General features: G+C 46.9%; 13 protein-coding genes across 13 annotated transcripts; 5 read left to right on the top strand and 8 right to left on the bottom strand.

Annotated features, from left to right (window-relative positions):
• Positions 1-57: 57 nt before the first annotated feature.
• Positions 58-1,938, bottom strand: BKA55DRAFT_501685 (glycoside hydrolase superfamily; the record flags this gene model as incomplete). Its single annotated transcript, XM_046186856.1, has 6 exons — positions 58-671; positions 722-838; positions 885-1,078; positions 1,140-1,450; positions 1,505-1,792; positions 1,864-1,938. The coding sequence occupies 6 exons, from the start codon at positions 1,936-1,938 to the stop codon at positions 58-60; spliced, it is 1,599 nt and encodes a 532-aa protein (XP_046054443.1).
• A 410-nt stretch (positions 1,939-2,348) lies between these two features.
• Positions 2,349-4,750, top strand: BKA55DRAFT_254476 (general substrate transporter). Its single transcript, XM_046185387.1, has 4 exons — positions 2,349-3,282; positions 3,330-3,610; positions 3,658-3,777; positions 3,838-4,750. Exons 1-4 carry the CDS (start codon positions 2,708-2,710, stop codon positions 4,482-4,484), a joined length of 1,623 nt encoding a protein of 540 aa, XP_046054442.1. The 5' UTR covers positions 2,349-2,707; the 3' UTR covers positions 4,485-4,750.
• BKA55DRAFT_254479 (uncharacterized protein) lies at positions 4,569-6,176 on the bottom strand. The gene is made up of 7 exons (XM_046185388.1): positions 6,001-6,176; positions 5,722-5,947; positions 5,596-5,667; positions 5,107-5,546; positions 5,014-5,047; positions 4,803-4,965; positions 4,569-4,750 (listed from the first exon to the last, which is right to left on the bottom strand). Exons 1-7 carry the CDS (start codon positions 6,027-6,029, stop codon positions 4,653-4,655), a joined length of 1,062 nt encoding a protein of 353 aa, XP_046054441.1. The 5' UTR covers positions 6,030-6,176; the 3' UTR covers positions 4,569-4,652.
• A 484-nt stretch (positions 6,177-6,660) lies between these two features.
• BKA55DRAFT_559381 (major facilitator superfamily domain-containing protein) lies at positions 6,661-9,166 on the top strand. Its single transcript, XM_046191973.1, has 14 exons — positions 6,661-6,968; positions 7,028-7,092; positions 7,150-7,252; positions 7,311-7,347; positions 7,408-7,501; positions 7,564-7,584; positions 7,635-7,728; positions 7,780-7,874; positions 7,930-8,120; positions 8,176-8,195; positions 8,248-8,466; positions 8,535-8,590; positions 8,644-8,783; positions 8,839-9,166. The coding sequence occupies exons 1-14, from the start codon at positions 6,805-6,807 to the stop codon at positions 9,076-9,078; spliced, it is 1,539 nt and encodes a 512-aa protein (XP_046054440.1). The 5' UTR covers positions 6,661-6,804; the 3' UTR covers positions 9,079-9,166.
• A 287-nt stretch (positions 9,167-9,453) lies between these two features.
• Positions 9,454-11,970, top strand: BKA55DRAFT_254398 (fungal-specific transcription factor domain-containing protein). Its single transcript, XM_046185386.1, has 6 exons — positions 9,454-9,623; positions 9,684-10,070; positions 10,122-10,534; positions 10,587-11,126; positions 11,195-11,369; positions 11,428-11,970. Exons 1-6 carry the CDS (start codon positions 9,521-9,523, stop codon positions 11,772-11,774), a joined length of 1,965 nt encoding a protein of 654 aa, XP_046054439.1. The 5' UTR covers positions 9,454-9,520; the 3' UTR covers positions 11,775-11,970.
• Positions 11,971-12,318: 348 nt separating this feature from the next.
• Positions 12,319-14,157, top strand: BKA55DRAFT_502815 (uncharacterized protein; the record flags this gene model as incomplete). Its single annotated transcript, XM_046186954.1, has 8 exons — positions 12,319-12,446; positions 12,499-12,731; positions 12,789-12,815; positions 12,863-12,973; positions 13,031-13,402; positions 13,457-13,594; positions 13,647-13,982; positions 14,033-14,157. The coding sequence occupies 8 exons, from the start codon at positions 12,319-12,321 to the stop codon at positions 14,155-14,157; spliced, it is 1,470 nt and encodes a 489-aa protein (XP_046054438.1).
• A 102-nt stretch (positions 14,158-14,259) lies between these two features.
• Positions 14,260-15,135, bottom strand: BKA55DRAFT_686170 (uncharacterized protein; the record flags this gene model as incomplete). The annotated part of the gene is made up of 3 exons (XM_046198901.1): positions 14,260-14,714; positions 14,770-14,975; positions 15,032-15,135. The coding sequence occupies 3 exons, from the start codon at positions 15,133-15,135 to the stop codon at positions 14,260-14,262; spliced, it is 765 nt and encodes a 254-aa protein (XP_046054437.1).
• Positions 15,136-16,092: 957 nt separating this feature from the next.
• On the bottom strand, positions 16,093-16,521 carry BKA55DRAFT_686169 (uncharacterized protein; the record flags this gene model as incomplete). Its single annotated transcript, XM_046198900.1, has 1 exon — positions 16,093-16,521. One exon carries the CDS (start codon positions 16,519-16,521, stop codon positions 16,093-16,095), a length of 429 nt encoding a protein of 142 aa, XP_046054436.1.
• A 78-nt stretch (positions 16,522-16,599) lies between these two features.
• BKA55DRAFT_559376 (uncharacterized protein) lies at positions 16,600-18,446 on the bottom strand. The gene is made up of 2 exons (XM_046191972.1): positions 16,965-18,446; positions 16,600-16,911 (listed from the first exon to the last, which is right to left on the bottom strand). The coding sequence occupies exons 1-2, from the start codon at positions 18,276-18,278 to the stop codon at positions 16,846-16,848; spliced, it is 1,380 nt and encodes a 459-aa protein (XP_046054435.1). The 5' UTR covers positions 18,279-18,446; the 3' UTR covers positions 16,600-16,845.
• Positions 18,447-19,217: 771 nt separating this feature from the next.
• Positions 19,218-21,104, top strand: BKA55DRAFT_502861 (fungal-specific transcription factor domain-containing protein; the record flags this gene model as incomplete). The annotated part of the gene is made up of 2 exons (XM_046186961.1): positions 19,218-20,083; positions 20,138-21,104. The coding sequence occupies 2 exons, from the start codon at positions 19,218-19,220 to the stop codon at positions 21,102-21,104; spliced, it is 1,833 nt and encodes a 610-aa protein (XP_046054434.1).
• A 35-nt stretch (positions 21,105-21,139) lies between these two features.
• BKA55DRAFT_559373 (uncharacterized protein) lies at positions 21,140-22,406 on the bottom strand. Its single transcript, XM_046191971.1, has 2 exons — positions 21,643-22,406; positions 21,140-21,589 (listed from the first exon to the last, which is right to left on the bottom strand). The coding sequence occupies exons 1-2, from the start codon at positions 22,128-22,130 to the stop codon at positions 21,229-21,231; spliced, it is 849 nt and encodes a 282-aa protein (XP_046054433.1). The 5' UTR covers positions 22,131-22,406; the 3' UTR covers positions 21,140-21,228.
• Positions 22,407-22,787: 381 nt separating this feature from the next.
• On the bottom strand, positions 22,788-23,845 carry BKA55DRAFT_590912 (NADP-dependent oxidoreductase domain-containing protein; the record flags this gene model as incomplete). Its single annotated transcript, XM_046195163.1, has 2 exons — positions 22,788-23,734; positions 23,782-23,845. The coding sequence occupies 2 exons, from the start codon at positions 23,843-23,845 to the stop codon at positions 22,788-22,790; spliced, it is 1,011 nt and encodes a 336-aa protein (XP_046054432.1).
• A 541-nt stretch (positions 23,846-24,386) lies between these two features.
• BKA55DRAFT_535614 (thiamine diphosphate-binding protein) lies at positions 24,387-25,589 on the bottom strand (the record flags this gene model as incomplete). The annotated part of the gene is made up of 1 exon (XM_046189720.1): positions 24,387-25,589. The coding sequence occupies one exon, from the start codon at positions 25,587-25,589 to the stop codon at positions 24,387-24,389; it is 1,203 nt and encodes a 400-aa protein (XP_046054431.1).
• Between the last annotated feature and the right edge of the window lie 1,023 nt (positions 25,590-26,612).

The following is a 26,612-nucleotide window of genomic DNA, read 5'->3' as shown; positions in this document are numbered from 1 at the left end:
TTACTAGTCTTTTTATTGTATCTTTAGGATGCCTATATGGTGTGTCTAATGACAAGGTTACGCTGCAACAGGTACAGGTTGGGCTTGCGGTTGTTGTTTTTGTTGTTTCTTAAGCTCAGCCTTCATCTTCTCCTCTGGCGATAGCTCAAAGATGCCAACACCTGAAACAGATGCCTCCTTAGAGGCCACATCACTTGCGGTCCCTTCTGATTCAATGACCTTCCCTTCCAACCACTTGTCTCCAGCCTTCATGGGCGCATATGTCTTCAGTAGTTCATTCAACTGTTCCCTCTGCATGCAATTCTCATACTTCCAGCTTGCCGCGAGTTCGTCCAGCTCTTCGAAGGTTTTATCCTTGAAGTAGTCTGCCCACTCAGGGATCATATACTCGGCCATGGTAATTCCTCTAATACCACGGAAAACATGCATATGCATACGCCATTGCCAGGGGTACTTCTTGGAGTATTGTGTAGGGACATTATCTTCAAACCACTTATGTAATGGACCGAAGAGGCCGTCTTGGAGATGTGCGTCGTCGTAAGCCCAGGAGTCGACAGCGAGATCCCGCTTCTTCTTGATGATGGGTCCAAGCAGCTTGAGCCAAGCAGAGTCCGGGGAAACATGGGTCATGCCCATGACGTTGACGTCTTTGTATGCCCAAATCGACCAAGCTGGAGCTGTGTTAGTGCCATTGGTAGATCGCAGTTTTGGGGTGACTTACCGATGCTCTCAGAAGTGTAAATAGCCATCTGTCGATCCAGCATGTTGTATCGCTCTTCGTTCTGGACTTCCCACTCTGGGTTGTACTCCTTTCGTTCGTAGATAGGACCGAATTCACCTGCAGCGATTAGTTTAGGTCACTGGAAGGGCCCAAAGAAACTCACCATTCCAGATTGGCACGTTGTGCTTCTTCATGAACTCGACCTTACGATCATACATTCTGCGAATGTAGCTCTCCTGTTCTTTTGTGCCTTGGAATCTACCGATTCGGTTCGGGAACCCAAAACCACAGTAGTCGTGGATGGCGTATACCGAGTTGTCCCATACCCTGTCGAAGCCTGTGAAGTCCATGCTGAATCTGTGGCGAAGCCTCCGTCAGTATATCTGTATCAGGCTGGCTTCAAGTGGACGGTACTTACGTGTTGCCTTCCAGGAACAAGATATGCTCAGGATCGATGTTCCTGATTGCCGGCACAATACGGTCGTAGAATGCCAACAGACGAGTCCATTCAGAGTCAGCAGGCTCGTTCATGGGATTGTAACCAGCAACCCAAGGATTTCCCTTATATCTTCGGGCAATATGTTCCCAAAGATTGATCGCTCGGTCTTGGAAGTGTTTGTGGTCCCAAAAGGCGGCATATCCGGTCGGGTTATCGGAGTGCCAATCCTGGTTTTGTCCACCGGGTAGGGCGTGAAGGTCAAGGATAGTGTAGATGCCATATTTGGCGCACTACGAAATTCGACGTTAGCCGTTGACAATAGGTAGACTGTCCTTGCGACTTACGAGGTTGATGACTCTGTCAACATGCTTGAAGCCTTCTTCTTTAATAACAAACGGGTTCATATCATCTTCAAAGTGTCTGTAATTGAGACATAATCGCAGGCAGTTGAAGTTTAGTGAAGCAAGGAACTCGGCATCCTTCTCACCAAAGAAGTATTCAAGGAACTTGTCGAAGAAGAAGTCGTGCTTCTCTTGGCCAAGGACCTTGAGGAGTGCTGCTCGGATCTGATGTTCTCGTCCAGGGAAGCCGTTCATGAAGTTCTCCATAAGCATCCATCCGCCGAGGGCAGTCTATAATCAGGGAGTCAATATCTCGCCATTTGAGTTACATCATGGCACTCAGCATGGGCGTGATAACTTACACCACGCAAGAGAACCGCATCGCCGTTTGCATCGACGATGCGATCACAGTCTGTCTTCAATATTCCAGTAGTCATGATTGCAGCCAGCCGTCGGTGAATTGGTGAACAACAGTGCAAGTAATGGAAAATGGGCGCGCATGAACTTGTCCTAAATACTCCATAGCGTGTTCTCCCCAGGAGTATGTCCACCTTGCACATCTCATGATCATGCCAATTATGTTGGCTCATGAGATTACCGAGGATAAACAAAGTCTCTTGGGTATCATTATACCTCACGGGGGAGTAATTTCGTTGCCCCGATATCAAGTTGGAGGGGAATTGAGCCAATCATAGTGCTTCGGGGCAGCTAAATTCTAACCCCGATATTCTCAAAGTGGAACATGAGTCGTGAAAGACGTAGGGGCAGTGTTTTAGCTCCCCCGAGACGCTATGATTGGTTCATCTGGAATCCTCCGTCTCCGCAACATCTCACTCATGACTATGAACAATTCTCTGGTGATGCAAAGACTTCACAGTTGCCCGATGAGTTTACCGTTGCATGACCCGACAGATGGAACGATACCCATGAGCAATATGCGGAGCTCCCCCAGAAATTGGTCTCGACCCCGCAAAGTTTAGCTGCAACGCTATCGAATTGATGGACTGAATGACACCCGAGTTTTCGGATGCTAACCAGGTTTACTCTAGGTTGGTATACAATATAGGCAAAAGAAGGTCTTCACTCCCGGTTTTTTATCACATAACAAACGCATATATAAGACAACCGGCCATGCATGGTGACTTGCTCTTATCTACAAGTATCTCGTTCATCTACATCGACATTTCCTTGGATTGATTATTCGCCATGAACTTTCTTCGAAATCGTCTTCCAGCACCAAAGCAGGACTTGCTCGCAAAGCAAGCCCGCCAGCAGGGTACCACCGATGCTGCATACAAGCCTTCGCGCATATCTGAGCTCTCCAACGAGTCTCCAAGCTGGTACAGGTCAGCTGCGCGGAGACATCTTTACTTCTTGCTCTTCCCAGCGTGTGTTGTGTCGTATGCAACTTCTGGGTATGATGGAAGTATGATGAACTCCTTGCAGACTGTCTCTTACTGGGATGACTTCTTTGACAACCCACGCGGGTCTCAGCTTGGACTCATGAGCGCCATTATGTCGCTTGGCAGCATCTGTTCCACACCCGTTGCGCCTTGGGTTGCCGATAAATATGGCAGACGGTGGGGTATCACTACAGGAAGCATCATCATGATTGCTGGTGCTATTCTGCAGTGCGAGAGTACGAACTTTGCCATGTTCGTTATCAGCCGTTTCATTCTGGGTTTTGGACTGTCTTTTGCTACGACTGCGTCTCCTAGTATGGTTAGTGAGCTATCTCACCCCAAGGATCGAGTCACCATTACAGCTATCTGCAACACTTGGTAAGCCACTATTTTCCGCTTCCCCTTAACTTTGCTGACTTATCTAGTTGGTTCCTGGGCTCTATTGCAGCTGCTTGGATCACCTACGGCACTCGTGTAATCCCCAGCACTTGGTCATGGAGAATCCCCTCCTTGCTCCAGATGGCACCCAGTCTCATCCAGCTATCGACTGTCTGGTTCCTCCCCGAATCCCCACGATGGCTCATCTCGAATGATCGCAGCGAAGAGGCTCTCGAGGCTCTGACAAGATACCATGGAGACGGTGTCAAAACGGAACTGGTAGAACTGGAATACGAAGAGATTCGAGCCGCAATTGAGCAAGAGAAGTGTAAGTAACCTGCTTCCGCTGTGTCATACTTTACTGAGAGTTTGCAGTATCTGGTCAAACAACTTGGAAGTCTATGGTCAGCACCAAGGGTAACCGATACAGAATGTTCCTCGTTATTTGCATGGGTCTGATGTCTCAGTGGTCTGGAAACGGATTGATCTCTTACTGTAAGTCGACTTGATCAGTCACAGTCCGATGCATCAATGGCTGACTTATTGACTTTGCAGATCTGTCTCGAGTCATGGACAGTGTCGGCATCACGAACAAGAAGACACAGGCCCTGGTCAATGGTCTGATCAACATTTGGAACTGGGCCCTTGCTCTCACTAGCGCCTGCTTCGTCGATCGTGTCGGTCGCCGTCCTCTCTTCCGAATCTCTACAGTTGGCATGTTGCTAGTCTTTACAGGATGGACTATTGCATCGGAGCGCTTTGCCGCCACGGAGGCCAAGTCTGCCGGCGTTGCGGTTATGGCACTCATCTTCGTATATGAGATCTTCTACTGCATGGCCTTCTCGCCCCTCCCTGTAGCATACTCGGTGGAGGTTCTCCCGTACTCAATTCGGGCCAAGGGAATGGGCGTATATGTCCTTGCGACAAAATGTGCTGTTTTCGTTAATCAGTATGTCAACCCTGTTGGATTAGACAGCATTGGGTGGCGTTACTACCTCGTTTATGTTGCTGTCCTCATTGTCGAGAGTTTCATCGCCTACGGTTGGTTTCTCGAAACGAAGGGTAAAGCCTTGGAGGAGATTGCTGTCATCTTTGACGGGGAGGCTGCAGATGTCACTGTTGACGAGCCTGCTAAGTCCAAGGTCTTCAGCACTGACATGCCAACGACTCTTGAACAGGAGAATGTCGACCGCAAGGTCTAGGATGAACACATGTTATTTGATCCGCTTGGCAGGAACTTGGTATCTTGCAGTTACCTCCTTATGGTCCAGTCATGACACCTTTGAAGAGATAGTTGAACTTAATGATCGTGACCTGGATATAGCTCCATTCATTTAATATATAAAGCAAATGTATGCATATGTATGAAGCTACAGCTTTGCTGGTGGTGTGAACAAAAAGTCATTGACCAATGTTCCAGCAGCCCGAGCAACACCGAAGCTGAAAACATAACCCCCACCACCAGTGCCTGTTCTCATTAGTCGATGTTTGCAAAGACCCGTGCATCAATTTGAGCTTACCATATGCATGAACAATGTTCTGGCCACCATTTCTCTCCTTCTCAACACGCACTCCACCTACCCTCGCTGGTCGGATGCCAACATTGTCCCGTATGATCTCAACGTTCTCAATCTTGGATCCTTTAAAAACCTCGGGGGCATTCTCATGAACGCGTCGAAGGATCTAAGGATGCTATTAATAGAAGGAATAAAAGCTTCACGCGTCACCTACGTCATTTCTAAGGTCCACATCCACGACTGGATCCCTGATGCGTGTAAGCGAAGGGCTAAGCCTATTGATAAGAGCCGATTCAGTGGTACTCACGTGTTATCGACTTGCTTGATCCCTCCAAGGATTGCTGTACCATCTAGTCGCGGAATAACATATGTATAATCCTTCCCGTGTCTCATGAGAATCTTGTTATAGTCAGTCTTTACAAGAATTGTCTGTCCCCGAACTTGCTGCACGTTCAGGTCGGCAACGTCGCGTAGAAACTTTGAACCGCATCCTGTTGCATTGACAAGGACATCATAGCCAAGGCTCTTTAGCTCTGCTAACGACCCCACATTCTTGCGAAGAAAAGTGACGCCACTGTTCTTGAGCCTCTTTGCCAACCATGGAAGAAAGGTTATTGGTGTCAAAACGACGGTTTTGTCTGTTTCAGGCCAGTTGGTCAGACATTTCAACTCGGGATAGCGAACATACTCACAGCTCATGCCCAAAATGACACCCTTGGGAAGTTCATCCTTAGACATGACGCGAAACTGATAACGCGTTAATGAGTCTATATCCAAACGCGTTCTAGATTCATACCTCAGGCATCAAGTCTTGATACCAAATCTTGTCGAGGGTAGTACTGTCTTGAAAATCGTTCATCTCGATTCTCTAACAGTGGTGTTTAGCTGAGGCCCATGGCCGTTATAGAAAAGATGACTGTACCCTGACGCTTGACTCTGGGTTCGTGATTGCCAAAGACCAGAGATAAGCAAACGCGTCTCTCTGCATCTTCTGCTCACTTGGCGTTGATCCATCAAGGCCGAGGAAGACAGCCCCAGCCCATGGACTTGCCCAACCCAGACTTTCATCGTCGCCTGGAAGATTTCGCGCAACAATGGTTACCTCGTGCGCTCGAGACAACATGCTCGCAACAGCCATGCCAATAATGCTAGACGCGTGTTAACAGGGGTATGTCATTGGTTGACTGGCATAATGACTTACCCTGCACCGAGAATTGTAATCTTCGCCATTGTAGGAATCTAAATAAAAGAGACTCAGTATAAAGTAACAGGCCTATTTGAGAATTGTAATAGAAAAGGGGAATCAATAATAACCTATGAACTTTTGGTCTTTTGTCTCAATGACTTTACTAGATACCAGAACATGGTTATATACCATATGGACTAGAATTTGGGAAACGTAATGGCGATATGCAGCTTGGCTAGAAATCCCCATACAGACCCGGAGGATCCGTCGGAAAAAGGGGAAACAAGCAGCTTCAGCGTATCGAGTGCCTCAATAGGCTTAATTGGACTCAAGTCGCAATCAGTCACACGGTAAATTTGTCCGAATGGCTAGTTGAAGCATGACGATACCCGTTCTTATCAGACAATGCTTCCGATAACAAGGACAGGACAGACTCCATATTTCCTAAACATTCCCCTCACCCTAGCCTGTCTTATCGATAGCCGTGTGGATGCTTCACCTCGCTTGCGGGTATAAAATCACGCTAGGTAAATGTCACCGAGACTAGGACCAAGTTCGTCTGAGTTTCCCGACTTGTCCGATCAGGTCCGAGGCATGTCAGTGCGCTCTGCGCCCCCCGCATTTACAGGGGGGTCACCCAGATAAGCCAAAACAGGTAGATTTTGAGGCAGGCGTTGACAGATTCGACGCCGATGCTAATCAGTTTACCGAGTATATATCATACACAAATCACCAAAATCCTATCAATGCAGTATGATATATTGACTCTATATTTATTTGGGAAAAAGACAAGCGGAATCAGTATTAGTTCATTCTATCATGGCTCCTCCTAGTGATAAAAAACTTCCCAGGGAAGATGCACATGACGCCACGATGGATGTTGCCAAGGGCTCAGTCCACGCCCATACAGAATATGACGAGTACCTTGATCTATGCCGGGAATTCACAGGTCACCGTCTCCAGAAACTCATTCGCAAGGTTGAGTAAGTTGCCAAGTTGTGGGATAAGGATTTCATTGCAGCATGCTGATTCAGAAATGAAGCTGGCATGTACTCCCCCAGCTGATAATTATTTATCTTATGTCATACATCGATCGTACAAACGTTGGCATGTTATATCTTATGATGTCAATAGTCAAGACACCATTTTCTGATCATTCTTCAGGTAATGCAAAACTCTTCGGTGCTATTCCGGACATGGGCATGACAGGTCAAGACTGGAACACGGCTCTCTCTGTCTTCTTTGTCACCTACGCTGCAGGTGGTGTGTAAGTTAATGGAATATTACCGTTGTTTTGATATAGCCTCTGACTAAATCTCTACTAGCCCCTCGAACATTGCTCTCAAACGATTTGGCCCCAAGGTACTGTCCTCCTCCCCACAACTCACAAATATGGAAGCTTAATGAAGTCTTAAAACGTAGATTTGGCTCCCTGTACTCTTGGGGTTTGTTTCCCTGGTGCTAATATTCTCCTCGATGCAAAATAACAGACCCGGATGGATCGCTTTCCGAGTTTGTAAGTTGCTAATTCATCCCATGCCAAGACTCGGAACTACGGACAGCTGACACCGATTTCAGTGCTGGGATGGTTTGAAGCAGGTAAGAAGCTTCGCAGAAGCCATTTTTTACCCCCTCTGACTAAACTCCAGGAATTTTTCCTGGATGCTCTTTCGTCTTGACCTATTGGTATTCACCCGCTGAGATTCACTCTCGCATGACAATATTTTATTGTGGTGCATCTGCGTAAGTACAAGATCAGTAAAAGAATGCATAACAAGACTTACAGTCGTTTAGCGCAGGTGCTTTTTCTGGCCTATTGGCTTATGGTATTGGGCACCTTGACTACACGTGGGGATTCCGCGGTTGGCGTTTCATCTACTGTATCGAAGGTGTGTACTTGGTGAGCGATGGAGAAACGGAGACCTTCTGACACCTTTGTTACAGGCCTCTTTTCGCTTCTTCTTGCCATTGCTGGGTTCTGGGTTCTCAATGACACACCGGCCAAGATCACCAAATGGCTCACAACGGAGGAGAAGAGGTTCCTGATCCTGCGTAACCGCTATGCAGCTGGTGGAGAGACCGGTATTGCAGAGAAGGAGGAATTCTCGTGGAAGGCAGCGAGGGAAGCTTTCACAGTATGTCCAAAGTGCCATGCATTCGTCAGATCGTCGAGTAGCTAACAAATACCAGTCGTTTCACATATACGCAGTGTAGGCCCATCCACAAATATTTCCGACTTCAAAACACTGACACAGCTTTTAGTGCACTCATGGAATTCACTCTCTGCGTTACAGTATATGGTTACTCCTTCATCTTGCCAACAATCATCAGTAACCTCGGTTACACCGCCGCCAACGCCCAAGCTATGACTGCCCCACCTTATATCTTCGCATGCATCGTCACGGTATTCTCGGGCTGGGCGGCGGATCGATACAAACAGAGAATGCTCTCAGTCGTTTTACCCAACACTTTGGCTGCATGGTAGGTTTAAAGGACTATTTGTATCCAAATTGCCAGAATAGCTTGCTGATATTGCGGTCAATTGGTAGCGGCTTTGTCATCATGATGGTGACTTCGCGATACTCTCATCTTCCTGGAGTGACACGTAAGTTCACATTCTGATTTGCTGGAATTTGTCTTCGTCTCACATTCCTGCAGTGCTTGGAGTATTCCTCACCACGGCTGGCCTCTATCCAATCTCTCCAGCCGTTACAGCCTGGATTGCACTCAATTGTGCTGGTTCGATGAAGCGGGCTGTTGGCATTGGGGCCATGATTTCATTCTCTCAACTTGGAGGGGTAAGTAACTCTCTATGGAGTTGCTCATTTGCCCAAAATCTAACCACAAAAATAGATCGTTGGGTCCAATATCTATATAGCAAGTCAATCGCCAACGTACCCCGTTGGTTTTGGGATCTCCCTAGGAATGCTTGTGGCTTTCGGTATTATCTGGCCCATCGTTTACTACTTCATCTTGAAGGGCATTAATAAGAAGCGAGGTGCGATTCCTATTGAGGAGGTTCAGGCCAACTACTCCGAGCAGGAACTTTCAAAGATGGGTGATCGAAGTCCTTTGTTCAGATACTCAACATAAGGGTCACAGAGGTTAGACGAGGCTTGTGGCTAAAACGTCAGCACTTGATTTAGCTAGACTTTATGCTTTGTAAACCCTTTAATAACACTGATACAACAAACCAGAATTGTTTCAAAGTGAAATTGTATACTAGCAAGAGAACAACGTAAGATGTTGTTGATATAATCTCGGGGGTCTCAAGACGGATCGTTGAGACTTAGTAATACCATTTTGAGAGCGCATCCAGCTAAACCGATCTTGGCCGGTCCGCGAGGCGCCAACCTCAGACTTGATTCGAGAATAGCAGGCTGCGGACCCGCAATCAGCTTATAGTCAAAGATCATAATGTATAAGTAACGTCATGCCCCGCAACGAGATACCAGCCACCAACTTTCTAACTGTAGCAAATCGGAGCTTTAAAGGCTTCCCCAAACCAACTCAGGCACTATTTTAGGATTTGAAAATGAGTATGTCTTCTAGCATATCACCAGAAATTCGTCGTAACGGCGGCCGAAGAAGCACAGCTTGTCAGCGTTGCCATAAGCAGAAGGTCAAGTGTTCCCGAGGTAAGTAATAGCTTCAGACAGTTTCTTGTTGCTAGAGAAACCCACTAACAAGTTGAAAAGAAAGACCTTGTCGAAATTGCCAATCAGCCCACGTCGAATGTATCTACTCTGGTCGCGATAGACTACTTACAGTCCCCGAAAGTTATCTGAGGAGCTTAGAGGCAGACAGAAGAAGACTACGCAATAGTTCACAGCCAAGCTCACACACCAGTGCCAGAGATGATGTTGCTTTGATATCGGATAGCAGAAGTCAGGACTACAGCCACCATTCGGTGGAGAACTCGGCAGCTGAAGCATTTCTGGCAAAAGTCAACCAACTCCGACACAACACGACGGTCTCTGGCGCATTCGATCCGTCACCGATCGAGCAAGGTGTTCCTGGCCACTCAGGAGGCTCAGAGATTCAGTCCGCATATGACTACTTCCGCCTCACATTTGACACATCACGTATGAAAACAGCTGCATGAGCCAAGTTGCTGATACTGACAAGGCCAACAGACTCTCCAGTATCTCTCAGCCTCCCCCCCTACCCTTACGCAGATCACTTACTCGAGCAAATGGAGATTTACATGGGCCACGACTATCATTGGTTCTTGAGGCAACGGTTTAGAGAAAGGATGGATGCAACATATAAGACCTCTGGATCATTGGAATCCAAGGATCGACTTTGGCTGTGTCGACTGCTGATTGTTTTTGCACTTGGAGAAACCTTTGTGAACTACCGAACCCCCATTATCAACCTGAGATCAACTACCAACGAACCTAACAATCAAAACAACAATCCAGACCAGACAGCTGAAGCACCCTCACCGCCTCCTCCTGGCACAGCGTTTTTTGAGCAGGCATTAATGCTACTGAAGCTCCCTTATGAGGAGCCTAGCCTTGAGCATATCGAGATCTTGAATCTGGCCGTAAGTAAATTCCAGTGATACACATTCGGGTTTGACTGATAGGATTTCCAAGACATTTTATTCATACTCGCTCAATCGCAAGAAGGCAGCATATATGTATGCAGGGATGAGCGCCAGAATGTGTAATCTGCTTGGGCTGCACCAAGTCCCCGCGAAAGCTTACTCGACATTAGAAAAGGAGCATCGCAAACGAGTCTGCTGGACATCTTATTGCCTAGACAAAATGACCAGCAGTGAGCTTGGACTGTTGCCATCATTCCAGCCAACTCAGATTAAGCTGGACTATCCAAGCGATCAACAGCTTGAGCCAGAGGATGCCGTCCAATTTTACGAGGCAGAGTTCCTCCGCGCACGCATTCAGCTTACTTACATGAAAGCTGAAGCTGATGTGTTTATTGACTTATGGCAGTCTATCCGAGATGACATCCCCGATGGAGAGAGACGAGTCCGACCGATTCTAATCAAGTTGGAAAAATGGCTGGACGAGCTGCCTATGTCCCTGAAGTTCAATTGTGAGGCTGGGATGCCAGAAGAAATGGCGGTTGCGCCAAACATGCGGTCAATGGCCTCGTTATACTTACGATGGCAACAGGCAAGTTGAGACCAACGATGAATCATGTGTTATCATTAAATGCAATGCCGACTGACTCATCATTTTAGTGTTTCATTCTCTTACTTCGACCCTTCTTTCTCAAACAGATTGCATACATCGTGTCGGATGACTTAAGCGACCCATTTCAGAATGGTAACCTGCAAGCCCTCAGCGACACATGTATTCGTGCCGCTCGCTCAAATCTGCTTATCGAGATTGGCCTGTGGCATCGTGAGCGAATAGGTGAGCAAAGGCAAACCACATGAAACGGCTCAATACTTATTGAAAATCCTTGCAACAGCTAAATTTGGATTCTGGGACAGCCTACATCTCTTCTCAAGCTTAACAATATTCTCCTTGGCAATCTCCGTCAACAAGAGACGACCCGCCAGCTTTGACGAGAGCAACGCCGATGCTGCGACTTATAACACTGCTAAAGACTTGCTTCGTGACCTAGTAGAAGCTGGAAATCTGGCCAGTAAAGGACATGAGAGAATGCTGCATGACGTTGAAGCCCTGGGAGAGGTTCTTGGTTCAATGCAGACAAACACCTCTGACTTTATGCTCGAACAGTGGGACATGGATAATTGGATGGCGCAAGTACTAAGCATGGACTCGAGCTCACTGAACTTGTACGACTTCGAGTAGAGGTAGTTTGGCGCTATAGGCACTACAGATAGCTGCCTTGAGTGCTGTCACCCTCGGGGCAAAGGTCTCCACGGGTTATTCGATGTCAAGATCCCTATGAATGCCAGTTTTTCTGAATGTGGAGATTACAAGTAATCATTTTTCGGTCCCTGTTCAGCCGATAGTCAAGTGACCGGCTCGAGGGATTATGGGGTAGCGGAATTACAAATTCCGTGCCTGAGATGACATTCGAATTTAGGTTCAAGTCAGCTGATGACCGAGGTGAGGTTTAAACGAGTCAAGTTAAACGAAACTGAACGAGTATCCCCGCATTACCAGACCACCGGGTTTGTGGGGAGGAGAAGAAATGAGCTCTAGTTAAACCTCTAGCTAGGTTCAAGACACTGTAACCCTAGTCACTCAGACTGCTAGTTTCCAGATCGGAGTAACATAGCCCGAACACGAAAGGCTGGGAGAAAGACATATAATAGGTCAAGTAATCACCATCATGATAGTAATAGAACAAACAGACAACTAATCGAGCCTCGTCGATCGCTTTGACACAATGGTTCACTTCCTTTTTCTCGCGAGCCTTGGCTTGGGCAGTTATGTTCTGGCTGCTCCTAATTATGTCGTTCCTGATGCCCCACCAAAGAATGCTGTTGCAATTGATCCCGCGCCCGTGGGAGCCTCGTAAGTCTGCGAGTGTAAATTGTTATACTGGAATGATCTAACTCTGGACAAGATTTGAGTTTTTCATGTGGCCTTCTTACATGACCAACATATCGTTGACCCTTCCTTGCATTGATCACTTTAATAAGCTGTACAATCGCAAAATGCCTATTCGTATTGGAGGAACAACACAGGACAGAGCGACCTACGATCCCGCTTTTGAAGGTTACGTTTCATACAAAGTCAATGACCCTCTGGAGGCTCCCATGAGTCTGACCTATGGACCAAAGTTCTTTGACTTGATCAGTACGTCGACCTCCTGTATTTTGCCGAAACACATGCTAATTATCTGACCTTGTATAGAAAAGTTTGGGAGCGAGACCGTCCTCGGTATGAAGTTGACTGATGAGAAAGGGATAACACTAACAGAGTCACAGGCTTCAACCGGGCCCTCAATAATAGGACAAATACCTTTGCTGCCATCTTGAAAGCCAAGGAAAAGGTGGCCAAATACCTCTGGGCAATCGAACTCGGAAACGAGCCTGACTGTAGGATCCCTTCCCGACACGCGCTGGGTAACAGAACTGTATTGACTCTTTCTCTAGTGTACTGGAAGTACTGGCAGTACCCAGTAGCCGAAGCTCCCTGGAATGAGACCCAGGAGGGTGATAATGCAGCTGACTGGGCACAAGACTTCATCAATCATTGGAAGAGCCCTCTCCCCATCTTAGCTGGCGGCGGATATGCCATCCCATTTGAGATCGAACCCGATTGGCCTAACCTGCCATATCTCATTGAGAATAGCTACAACAAAACAGTCAAGGATGCTACCAAGGTGTACAATGGCCACTTGTACGCATTTTCTAATGCTACCGCCGATGACTTGGGCCCGGAGATGAAGCATCAGAGAGTTGTCGATGACCTGAACCTGCTGCCAATTTCGAGCGCCAAGGCTGCCGGAAGACCATATATCCTGGGTGAGGCTCAGACTGCTCCTCATATAATCCGTACCTACTAATACACCCACTCAGGCGAGACGGGATTCCATGGGCTCGACTATGAAATGGACTCCACTTTCGGATCGGCCATCCAAACAACTGACAAGACCCTTCGTGCATTGTCTCTTGGTATTCAACGGCTGTTCTATCACCAAGGCACAATCGACCAAGGTAAGTTCAATCCAAGCTTGAGATTATCATGCATTTCTGACTGACCTTGAAGCCTTCTTCAACTGGTGGTGGAGTGATCGGGTCAACGCCCCTTTCTACGGTGCCTACTTTGGGGCGCTTGCTGCGGCCGGAGGAGACTCCATCGTTGCCAGCGACGATGGCACTGACCCCTATGCTCAATACATCGTTTACAGACGTGGCAAAGCATTCAAGGCCGTCCTGATTAACACGGATTACTACTCTGGTAGTGGCAAGCGCTCTGAAACCAAGTTCACTCTCACTGGACTGAAGAGCAATTCGGTCAAGGCTCTCCGCATGACCGGCCCGAGTAGCGAAACAACTATTCCTATCACGCAAACAAAGTCATCTCCGCAGCCTAGCATCGGAGGTATGTACTCATCCTCTATGTTAGGAATCTTGGCTAACTAACCTGTACAGGCCAATCCTTTTCAAACAAGAATTGCGAATTGGGCGGAAAGCAGAACACTGAAAAGCTTTCAGTCAAGAAAGGAAAGCTCGAGGTAACCCTCAAGGCTTCCGAAGCCCTGATTGTGTATCTGTAAATGAGGAAGTATCATTAGAGTATCAACCCATAGCGACGGATAAAATCTCATAGCCCTACTCTACTCCCTACTTCATTTATGTGATTTCATTTCATTGAGCTTTTACAACCGGGCCAACTTCTTCTGCTGTTTAGCAATCATATCCTGCAGGATTTCCTCGCTCCCACCAGAAACCACCAAGACCCTGACATCCCTACTAATCTGTTCGACCCGGCCTCCAGCACCTACACGAGAATAGCTAAGTCCACCAAATATCTGTTGAGCCTCACGGGAGATTGTCTCGAGGTTATGAGCTGCTTGCATCTTGAGCAGGGCAGCCCATGGTGAAAACTCAAGAGCCGACACAAGAGCTGAGTGGCGTACCAAGTCCTCCATCAGATGATGGACAGACTCTATCAACCCACTCATTCTGCTGAACTTGAGCCGGATAGCCTGGTTCTCGAAGAGTTTCTTGCCAAAGGTTTCTCGACGAAGAGCATATCGGTAGCTGTCTTCCAAAGCTACTCTAGACAGACGCAAGGCTGTTATTCCAACCCAGAGACGTTCGTGCGTAAAAGCTAAGCATTAAGGGTCAGTTTAGCTCTCATGACAGAAGTACTTGACTTAATGGACATGATAATCTCGAAACCTTGCCCTTCAGAAACTCGGTAATTGACTTGGCTGTACCAGCAGATACCTCGACTCCCTTCCTGGGCACCACATAAGCACGAACTAAATCGGACGAGGCTTCCTCGCTCCAAATACCGCACACGGCTACCTCTTCAACATCCGAATGACGAACCAGTATCTCTTCGAGCTCAACGGGTGACACCTGAAACCTGATCGAGATGCGTAAGCGATACCTCTCCAACATAGGCTAGATGGGTAAACTCACCCATTGTACTTGATTGTATCTTTCAACCAATCCTTAACGACTAGGAAGCCCTTGGCATCGATGTAACCTAGGTCTCCTGTTCTGTACCAGCCACCTTCAAGCATATCTTTTGCAGTTGCTCCCGCATCTCCAAGATATCCCCCAGGTCACTGTCAGCAGCTGTTGTGAAGACGAGACAGTATGATACTGTTTACATCATGACATTGGAACCTCTTAGTGTGATTTCTCCTGGTATGTTAGGTCCTACGTCGTTGCCTTGCTCATCGAGAAACCTCATGTCGATATTTGCAATTGCTTTCCCTGTGGCATTGGATGGCATATCCTTGTCTCGCACACCACTTTGAACACATGCACCAGAAGCCTCTGTGCATCCGTACGCTTTCAATCGTGAGTTGGTCGGAAATAGGACGAGGGAGATAAGGATAGAATGCTTACTTTGACATAGCATGACGTTAGGGAATGCGTTCCTCAACTTCGAAGCTACTTTATCCTATGCGGACATGAGTTATTATGAAGCAGATCCAAGATGGTAGGCATACGCTAAGAGGCGCCGCAGAGCATGAAAAATATTCGAGACACGAAAAGTCGTATAGCCTGACTTGGGGACTTTCTGCGAGAAGTTTTGCAACCGGGGGTACTAGCCGCGCTAAAGTCGCTTTGCGTGTTGACATTAATCGAATAAAGATTTCTAGATCGAATCGTGGTAATAGACAAACGTAGTATCCCAACCACGGAGCGCCATTTATGACGGTGTAGGTAGCATAGATGTGAGAGAGGGGGGGGGGGAAGAATACCTCACGCATATCGTGACGCCAATTCTGTGGGTTATCTGCACGTAATTGGTAATTAATGGCGATAAGGTTATGGTGGGATATCATGACAGCCTTGGAACGACCCGTGGTGCCACTGGAGAGAACTATTGCTCCGAGGACGTCCCTATTGTCCCCTCCCTTCAGAGAGTAGGGGCTGAAATGTGGATGATGGATCTTCTTTGATGGTGGTTCTTTCGAATGAGAACATGTACGTGTATGATCGATAGGAATAATGCGACAGGCTGAAGTTTATATCGATGACATTCGCAAGCTATTGGACGCTTTATCAATGATTGAAGGCCCAGCAAGAATAACCTTTGGTTGAACCAAGTTCAATGCATATGTCATGTCCTTCGGCGACACGGCATAGTTGACCAGTGACACCACCCCGCCGAGCCACCAGATAGCATGGGCGGCGACAATGTAGTCAATGCAGCTTGGAGATGTTATTGTGACTACGTCTTCAGGATCAACAACGAGACCGTGCTTGAGCCAACAAGCCGTCTGAAGAACATGACCTTTAAAAGCATGATAGGTTATGGTCTTTTCTGTGATTGCTTCCTCGAATATTATCTTGTCTCTGGGAATAGGCACTGCAGGCTTTAGAAGAAATGCTTCAGATACTGAAATATCAATAGGAATGTGCACATGAGCCTTCGATCGATAAATGCGGGACATGACGGTGATCAGGTGCAGGAAATTGAAGATGATTGTCGGGGCCTTCATGGATCATGGGGGTCATCACATACTATAACTCCCTTATCAAGAAAATGTATTACGGAAATAGGTCAAAACGTAAATTTCTCATGATTTAACATAGTTTGAACAGTTCCACGGAAGATATTTAGCTTGTGAGCCCAGTCATCAGTTCCGCCGAGAATTCCACGGAATTGCTACAAGACAGAGTATCCACTATGTATCTATGAAAAAGAGCGGCATCACAGCAGGAAAGCCAAGGAGTTACTATACTCAGTTTCCGTTCAAATAAACTTCATTGCATTATTATCTTGAAGGACTATATGGCGGAAGTACATCCTCAAGTAGTTGAGGCTCTCGGCTGTAAGGTATCTTCCCAAGTTAGCATTTCAAGTTCCCAAGAGAATTATAAATCGTGCACTTACGCAACGCAGTTGACCATTGTCTGCCATATTATCCAATCCTTTGGCTGCTATCTGGAGTGGTATTACAAGAGAGATCGTAGTGCCATGAGTGCCTATGGCTAAGGTGAGTCTAATCCGGTAGGTTCGGCTGATCAGACAGGAATAAAAGGTAGGAAGGAACATTGACTTCTTGGTAGGAAGCTTGAATGACTGTAGAATGGTAGCCCTGTATGCAGGAGATCTGGACGAGTCAAAGTCCCCATGGGAGGCACACGAAGCTGAACGTGGTAAGGCCTGGGTTTCTGCGCAGTCTCGAATAGTTTGCATGGGCTCTGAAAACCTTCTCTCTGATCCTTTCTCTGGATCGAGTTGTTGGCCCTTCTGCCAGCTTACCCTTTCTCGATCAGTGAGAACAAGTGCATGTGAAGTTGACCAGGGTGCTGTTGGAGCAGCTGAATTTGATGGTTTCTGATGGTGATCCGGTAGATAGCCGTCCAGACCGAGCCAGAAATTTGTAAATGTTTCGATGGTGGCTGATTTAACGCGCATTTCGGGTGGTGCTGCACTGAGTGATACCGGAATGTATTCCAGATTGATAGGTATTTGAGATCCGGAAGCGTTGAGTCCATCTAAGCAGAGTACGATTGGTCTCGGCTGAGTGGCCGAAGCCCGAACAAGTCCCATCTTTGTGCCTATGACACCTTTTCTGATCGTCTTACTCTGAGACAGGCAGTACTCTGAGTTTTCAGGACTGACGTGAAGTGGAGGTTGCTCAGGAAGAGCTGGAATAACCTTGACGGAACGACTCTGGTCGAGATACTGTTCCTCTCCTCGTTTGTTCTTGCTCAACACAAGTCGCGCCCTGATCACATAATCGACATGTGCAGAGCCACCTGCTAGATCGTCATGGTCCCAAACACCCATGCTTGGTGGTGGCCGCAAGTGTCGCTCCCTGACTGCTATGTTCTGGTGGTGGCATGCGGTGGGAGAGAGTTGCTCGGGAATCACGAACCGAAACGGAACGTGGTACAATTGTCCAGGCTCAAGTGACTGATTGATGGGCAGAGCCGATGCAGATATTGGCATCTGTAGCTGCATAAAGGTATGGGTATTGAAAGGTGTACCATACTGGAATGCGTGACCACAGGTTGAAGTGATGCCTCTTAGATCAATCTGAAGAGACTGAAAAGGGAGATAGTTTTGGGATGTTATTGTGACAAAACCCGAGATTGTAGAACCGAAAGTATAGATTTTGGACTCGTAATGCCCATCAATGTTGATTTGAAGAATAGGATCCTCACTCACGCGTGACTGAAGCAAGCATCGCGAAAGCATGATGGAAGCAATATGAAGGTTTTCGGTTTCTCGTGTCTTGGTTTTAGATACAGGTTTTCCTTGACTACCAAAGCCTGGCTCCTCTCAAACCTATATATAACAAGCTGGCCACTACCCTTGTATTGCACGTTCATAAGCAAATGACGCCCTTCATGATTCTGTTCAAGTCCCTCTGGGTTGACGCAGACTGTTTGATTGGAGGTTACGCCGTGGTTTGAGAAGCGCTAGTTGGATGGCTTTGCCGTGCTGGCTTAAAACTCGCCGTGATTGGTTCATTTCCCCGAGGGACGGAATGATTATCGACATTGATTGGTTGCTTATGCCGAGACTCAAGATAAACAGTTAGAATTCGATGTAAAGATGACAAATACGGCTAAATCACACTTTTAGAATTACTCTCTGTTGCTTTACTACTGGAATTGTAATTATCACTACCTTTTCAAATTTCAGGTTGCTATAACGAGGATCTGAGCTTAATCGATACGAGATTAGCCACATTACCTCGCTGCGCCACTATTACGCCACACATCTGAGGAATGCTGATTACGGCGACTAAACGAGATTGGACGGACAAATGACTCTTGTTCTCAACTTTGTCATCATTGCACAATACTACGAAAATCAGTGACAGAAAGCTGGACACCCCAACACAATCATTGGCCGAAAAGCCTATCTACGCTCTTCTCAAAGCTGTTCCCAAATGCCTTGCCATCGACCAAGATCCCAGAATATCGCGGCCAAGAGGTCACAATTGCCTCGCGTAGATGGACCTACCAGTGAGTTCACCTACAGTCGTTTCTTCTCATGCATCACTACTAATGACCGTTGATTCAAGGGCGTGCTTGCATCAACTGTCGCCAAAGAAAGATCCGCTGCGATATTGTCGACAAAGGCGTTCCCTGTACAAACTGCAGCACTCATAGTCGAACAGGATGTCGTATGTGTCCCAACAAAAAGGACGCGAGGCCGTCTTCAAATCGGCCAGCTATTCTTGCTCCTCTCCGTCCCCGTGAATCGACAGACTCACCAGCGGCTCCATCACCTGTAGTTACCGAGACAGCCTCCACTGCAAAAGAAGACGGCGAGCAAGATCTCGGATCTCATCTCCTGAATTGCAATGACAAATCATGGGTCGAGCTTGGCCATCGAACTCGCTCACACTTCATTGGGTCTGAACTTTCTAACTGTCACTATCTTGTTCGGCAGAGCTCTTCCGAGATAGGCATTGACAAAGTGTTTCACTTCAGCAATGGCCAGTTGGATTCCTCAGAGAATTGGTATGAAGCACATAACATTCCAGATGAGATTCTTATACGGCCAGATAAGTTGCTTGAAACCAGGCTTATCAGAGTGTATTTTGATCTCGTCAATCGTGGATGGCCAATAGTGGACGAGGAGTTATTCATGTCACAATATGAGGGTCAGGATAGGATGAATCCGCTGTGCCTGACGCTTCTCAACGCTATATTACTCGTGGGAGCTCACGCCCTGTCATCTCAAGATGAGAGCATGCTTCCTCTGCTTCCTGCGTTCTTCCGAAGAGCGAAGTATCTCGTATTGAGTGATTCATGGCACGATAGGCTTGTTTATATCCAAGTACCGCTCTTGCTGACATGGTATTCTGACGCCAACGCTTGGCATTGGATTGGGATTGCTACCAGAACAGCAATGGCTATGGGACTCCATCGCGATGCTAGTCACTCAACGATGCCACCAGTCTACAAACGCAAGTATGTTCGACTCTGGTGGGTTCTCTTCCAGTTCGACACAATTTCAGCGACCTCAGCAGGTCGGCCTCAAGTCATGTGAGTCTGCAACATAGTTCTCACTCCCTAAGACATGCCTACTAACTGTGTCAGAAACCTGTGGGATTCTGATGTACCAGAATTACAGCATGCTGACCTTGAAGGCATTCCTGGAGCAGAATTCGACTTTATAATCCAACACATCAAGCTGTGCAAGGTCATCTCACAAACTATAAGAGATGGTTGGTCACCTCGAGCTTCCATGGAGGCACGAGTTGAGGCTATTAAGAGAGCAGATGAATCTCTGGGGCATCTCATGCTTGAGCTTCCACCGAGGCTGCAACTGAAACTTTCCGGTCTTGATATCTGGCAGTCTCTATTTCACCTGACTCATCACAACTTCATTCTGTTGATCCACCGCCCAGCACCAAATCCCGGCACAAAGGATCAATCTCCAGAGGCGAACGATGATGCTATCCTTTGCAGGGAAGCAACAGTAGCGATTGCATCTGTTTTCGAAGTCTTACTCAGCAAAAGGATGATCTCTTCATTATGGCTATACAGCAACCATGTTCTGTTCACTGCAACTATCTACATCCTGAATCAGATCAGCACTAGCAAACCACTGTTGGCTGCCAAGTCTCGGCATATACTGGACACGTTTCTTGCGACGTTGCGGGAGCTAGCAAAGTATTGGACTTACGCGAAAGGGCTACTGCAGGTCCTTGAACAGAGGGCTTCCAAGATCAGGGATGAGAGAGCTGATAAGCCGTCGACAAGAATTCAATACACTGCAACATCTGGGCAGCATGGTCGCCAACCCATTGACCCTCATATTAACTTGCCAGATGGAGCATCACCATTTGAGCAGCAAAGAGAGGATTCATCGGCGTGGAGTAATCAGGAAGGTCAAACACCGAATGCAGGCTTGGCTGACCTTAGTTCAAACCCTCATGCCACAGCTGCTGACTTTTATCCAAGCACAGGCTTTCTAGGGTCCAGCCAAGACCCTTTATTAGATGACTTATTTATGATAGACACTTCTGCGCTTGATCTTTTCTTCTACGAAAACACTCAATAGAAAGTTACAAAGAGATATAGATAATAAAGACTGGATCGCTGAACTTCTATCTTCAAGAGTTTTTGTTGCTGTCTATAGCTGGGGCAAATATTGTAAATACATTAGTAGCACCATATCAGTGGCATCAAAGAGTCATCATATCGGACATCTCTGCAACAGGACCCATCGAAGGATGATATGTAGTTGGCCTTCCATGCATGACCCTTTGCCATGATGGGCTCTTTTCTTTCACCTTAGCCCAACGCTGCAACTCTGGAGGTACAAGATCATCGTTTCCAACTTCCAGACAGCGCAAGGTAAAAGGGAGCAGATGACTATCGAGGATGGTTGGTCCAATATCCGAGCCAAAAGTCCATTCATCATGTTTCTCGTAGGAACTACTTTGTCTGCGATGCTCGACAACCTCTTCAAAGATAGCCTTGAGATCCGCACGATGCTTAGCTACAACATCAGGTTGAAAGGCTACCGCGTTATGCTGGTTATGACTTAAGGGTCGTGTAAGTACAAGCGATGTTTTAGCTGATGAAGGATAACTGACAAGGCAAGCTTGGCTTCCAAAGCGGCGCGATATTGCGGACTGATATCTGTCCTTTGGAGTATCTTTTCGACTGGCGAAGGATTTCGCTGAGTCATCTCTGGCGTCGGATTCGGGTTGCTAATTGATAGCCCATATACAGAATGCAGCCTTTCAAAGAGATCCCTGACAACATACTCATGTTTGGCTCCTAGCATGGCAGGGTAGTGCTTCTCTGCCAGATGGAGGGATATGGCACGACTCTCAGTAAGTGTTTCTCTGAGAAAGTTACCCTTCATAGCCGGAACTTGACCTCTTGGGTTCACGTTGATCAAGTAATCTTCACTGAGATTTTCATGAGCCTTGTGGTTAATGAAGTGCAGAGTGATGCTTTTGGGTGGGGCTGCGCCATGAGTCGTCGGGCCAAGTTGGATTGTATGACGGGCCATCATTGAGTAGAGAGAGAAGGGGGATGAATAGAGAGTGTACTCGGCGTTCTTCCAGTCTGTCATGGTTGCAGCTGTTCTGACAATAGACAAGTGTATCGCAATGAGGTTATTGATGAGCTATAACTCTTGAACACTGAGCTTTTGGGTAGTAACGTATGTGAGTCTTGCGGGAGGGGAAGATCAAGCAATCAGGTGATCCAAGCCAAATAAGTGCCAAAAGAAGTACACTGAATGCAGTGGAACAAACACTCGCGACCTTTTTCCAAAAACAGATAGATAGGCATGCAGATCGCACGATATTGTTACCATTCATTCCCGTAGGCAACTAAAACTTGTTTGTCATGAGTTGTTACTAGAACGTACCTTGTTCAATGGTGCCGATATACCCGAGATGGCATGCAACCAACAGTGATAAGCATGCGCCGTAATCTTTTTGCGCACATCGGCAAGCAAACATCGACCAACCACCAATCAGATATTGAAAGTCATCGGACTTGTAATGATAACCGAAAATCGGAGGTCGTTGCCTCCCCCACTCCAGGATCACATCATTTGCAGGGAAGGCAAACAACCTTGACGTAGCAAGGCGTATCAAGTACCTCATAAGCTCTATGTCAATGGTAGTGTGAGAGTAACTGGATAACGTCAATATCTATAGACATGAACGGGAACCATAGGATACAATAAGATTAGTGAGATACTGCTCAACTCAATAGCCTACTAATGCCAATAATTGTTGACGTTGCCCTTGGTGATCAACCACGCTCTGTCCAGAGCATCCACAACTTCCTTAGGTAAAGGACCCTTCTCCAGAAGGTTCAAGTTTTGCTCCAACTGACTCTTGCTGCTTGCTCCAATAATGACCGAATCACCTCGCTCAGGGTCTAGTTGCGAATGGTGTTCAATCCAGCGGAAAGCACAATCCATCTCTGTAAGCCCATGTTTTCCAGCTTCATCCCTAATCAGCTCAACCGCATCGAAAATAACATCGTTCCAGAATCGCCGTCTGTACTTGCGACCTTGGAAAGTGTTTGGATCGAAGCGGGACATGGATTCAATGTCTGTATCCTGAGTGTCACGCTTGTACCGACCAGTTAGCTGACTGCCCGCCAGAGGGCTGAAAGCATAGAATGTAATGCCGTAGTGTCTCAGACAAGGAAACAACTCCATTTCAACTGTTCGGTGGATGGCGTTATATACTCCCTGGTAAACTGTAGGTCGAATCCACCCTTCTCGGATACACAGCTCGCTGATGTAGGCAACCTCCCAGGCCATGTAGTTACTGAGCCCGAGCCTGTTGAACTTTCCTTCCTTGTGTAGTTCATTGCAGGCTCTCAGAGTCTCCTCAAATGGCGTGTTGCGGTCTGGTCCATGGAGATACCAGAGATCTATCTTGCCTGTCTTGAGCGCGTTGAGGGACTCATCAAGGTGCTTCCGAAGATCATCGGCAGAATGAGTAATTTTCCCGGTTCCGTCGTGGATGTTAGGGTATAGCTTGGTGTCAACTCGAAGACCTCGATCTTGCCAATCCAGCTGTCCAAGATATTCCTCGGACGAACCTTGGGCATACACACGAGCTGTATCGACAACTGTACCGCCGTGTTCTTGGAAAAGATCCAGCATAGCACCAGCTTCCTTAAGATCGTGAATACGCGCTTGCTCGACACCTACACATATTAATAAGATTATTTTCTCTGTTACAAGGCCATCTTACCCTCTCGTCCAAATGTCATGGCACCAAAAATAACTGGTACACGGGCTTTTTGTTTAACAGGCATTGTGAAAAGAGGTGGTAATGAACACTGTAGTGTGAATGATAAAGGTGAAGAAGCGACTCAAAGTTGAGAATTGTAAGATGATTTACTAAGGTTGAGGATCTCTCTGGCCTTTTAATACAGGAGTGAACAGAACATGGGTCCTCTCTTAACCCTATTTCCGCTGAGCTGGTACTGTACCAATAGACAAAGGGCGCGTGGCAAAACCCCTCACTGCGGCCTGCATACTAGTACTGTTTGTTTGTAGATCAGCCCTTGCTTCACTGTAATAGTGCGGGGTGTAAATGATCATAGAGTCGGCCATATCATTCATCAGTAGATAAGGGATTAAGCTGCGATGATCATATAATATTGAAAAGGTTGCACTAGGACACATATGTCTCTCAATATTGTTTTTTAATCTTTCAACAGAATGACCTAAAGTTTAGAGAGATAGCGCAAAAGAATTCTAAATTCTACAGGAGCATAATGGAGTTTAGAAGGGCTATTAATTTCATTATTTCAATTTCAGACTAAATAATGGATCTTCGAACGAGAAGTTCATCTACTTGGTAAAATGGGAGATGAATGCATCGCGCAACTCAAATGGGTGTTCCGAAGGACGAGGCAAATCCTTCGAGACATCCTGATTGACAACAACAACAATCAGAGCAGTCTTTTCAGCCCACTCAAAGGCCTGAATAAGGCCCTCAGCACTATCCACAAAGAACTTCTGCTTGTAAGGCAAGCTTCCACATAATGAAAGAAGGTTGTTGGTGCTGATTGGGATAGGCTGGTTTCCAGTTGAACAATGTATACCGTTGTGAATCACAACATGGATCAACTTGTCCGAGGCTTGAGCAGCCAAGACGGCCACATTGCCTACGTGCATCAAGAATGAACCGTCACCTTCAACGCAGACGACACGGCCTCTGTGATGACCAATCTGAACACCAAAAGCGAGAGGGTATGTATGACCCATGGCTCCGATGGACAAGAATGCACGAGACAGATCCTCTTTGTTCTCCTTTCGGACCATGTAAATCTCTCGAGAATTACCTCCAACAGAAGATACGGTAACATCTGATGGATAGAGCCTCTTGAGAAGGATTCTAATGGAATGTTCCCGTGACAGAGGGGGATGACCTTCAGATGAACGCCAATCTTCAGGCCTAGCTGTATGTTTGGCTAGGTTGGTAACAGTTGGCTGCCAAATGCCATTGCTCTCTGCCTGCTCAGGATGGTATGCAGCGAATCTGTGGTTGGGAATGACAAGAGCAACTGGAGTGTGACCCTCCTTGGCGGCTTTGATGAGCCTTGCAACGGCATTCTTGGTTTCTTCAAGAGTGTCTGGCAGAATCTCATAAGGAAAACCTTGTGACTCCAAGGTCTCCAGCGTGCGAGGGCCTGCCAAGAGGTGTTCTGGCTCGTCATGCTCTCCTGGTCGTCCTCTCCAGCCGACCATCAGTAGCATGGGAATCCCAAACACTTCTTTGGCGGCCAAAGACTGCAAAGGGTTCAAGGCATTTGCAAGACCCGAGTTCTGCATGTATGCAACAGCAAGATTCTGGGTGGACAGATAGTAGCCAGCAGCCAGCGCAACAGCAGCGCCTTCACTTGCTGTGACAATCTGTTCTGGAGACTTTTTGGTCGCATACAAATATGCTAGAAATCCCTTCAAACAAGAGTCAGGGACACCAAAGGCATGAGTGATCCCATTTCCGACGAGTGCCTGCTCGTAGAACAAACGAGGATCAAGAGTAGCCATAGTGATTGTAGAGTGTAAGCAGCTGTAGGGACTTTGAAAAAGTTATAATAGATATTTGCTTTTGCAGAAGGTTTGAAGATGAGGCGATGATGGAAGTGCTTGAGATATTGGCTGCTGTGAAGGTATATCGAGTGATCTCTTCTCCTGACCAAGGCAGACCACGTTTCGGGCATATGGAATCAACACGAACCCACAAACTTGGAAATTCCGCACCTCCAACACAGTGTAACCATGATCATGCGACGACTTGCCTTTTCCAGATAGTATTCTTACACATAGTAAACCCACGCCTGCTTTCAACAACGGTTATCAGCTCTTCTGCAATACTACCGTGATACATGCCGAGATGACGTGGCCTGATTGTTGAAAGCACTTGATGAGTGTTACTGGCTGAGAAAGTACTCAAGTGTAGCTCTTTACTGTGACTGGTAACCATAAACCTTTTGTGATACTTTGAACACAAGTTTCAAAGTGATGGTCCGAGCGTACAAGGATCATCGGTACATCATAACATCAGGAAATACAAGTACAAATAAGGGTGTCAATGTCAAAGATTACGAAAATACAACATAAGCTTTCTGACAAGCATGATAAGCAATGGAAAGGATATGTCGTATCAGGAAACAACTGAGAGTAGATCAATGGTTTCATGGGGTTATGCATCAGTAACGGGGATAATGGCATCATTGGCAGGATTTTGAACATATCAAATCTTGATTGGAGTATCTACGCAACCAAGTGCCTGTCCTGCGGTCTTACCATGCATGTATGTGCCCCAATTCGGGGTTGTAAACCACTGAAGCGTTTCCCCGCTTATCATTGTGAGGCGGATTTACCTTCGAGAGGGGCCGGAGCGGACGTCCGTGTGTTAGTGGGTTCGGTGTATTTTGTCCCCGGCTAAACCCCAGACCAAGAAAACAGGGGTCTAATTGCATAAGTCTTCCTCTCAATGCTTTGACACTGTCAACATCCGCACGGCTTATGCACTTGTCCTGCAAGACTGCGGGTACGGCTCGCAAACCC

This window comes from Fusarium redolens, assembly GCF_020744475.1.
Source record: "Fusarium redolens strain MPI-CAGE-AT-0023 chromosome Unknown BKA55scaffold_3, whole genome shotgun sequence".
NCBI classification, from domain to species: Eukaryota; Fungi; Ascomycota; class Sordariomycetes; order Hypocreales; family Nectriaceae; genus Fusarium; species Fusarium redolens.
Note: the sequence above shows the minus strand (reverse complement) of the source record. Positions and strands in the feature narration are given on the sequence as shown.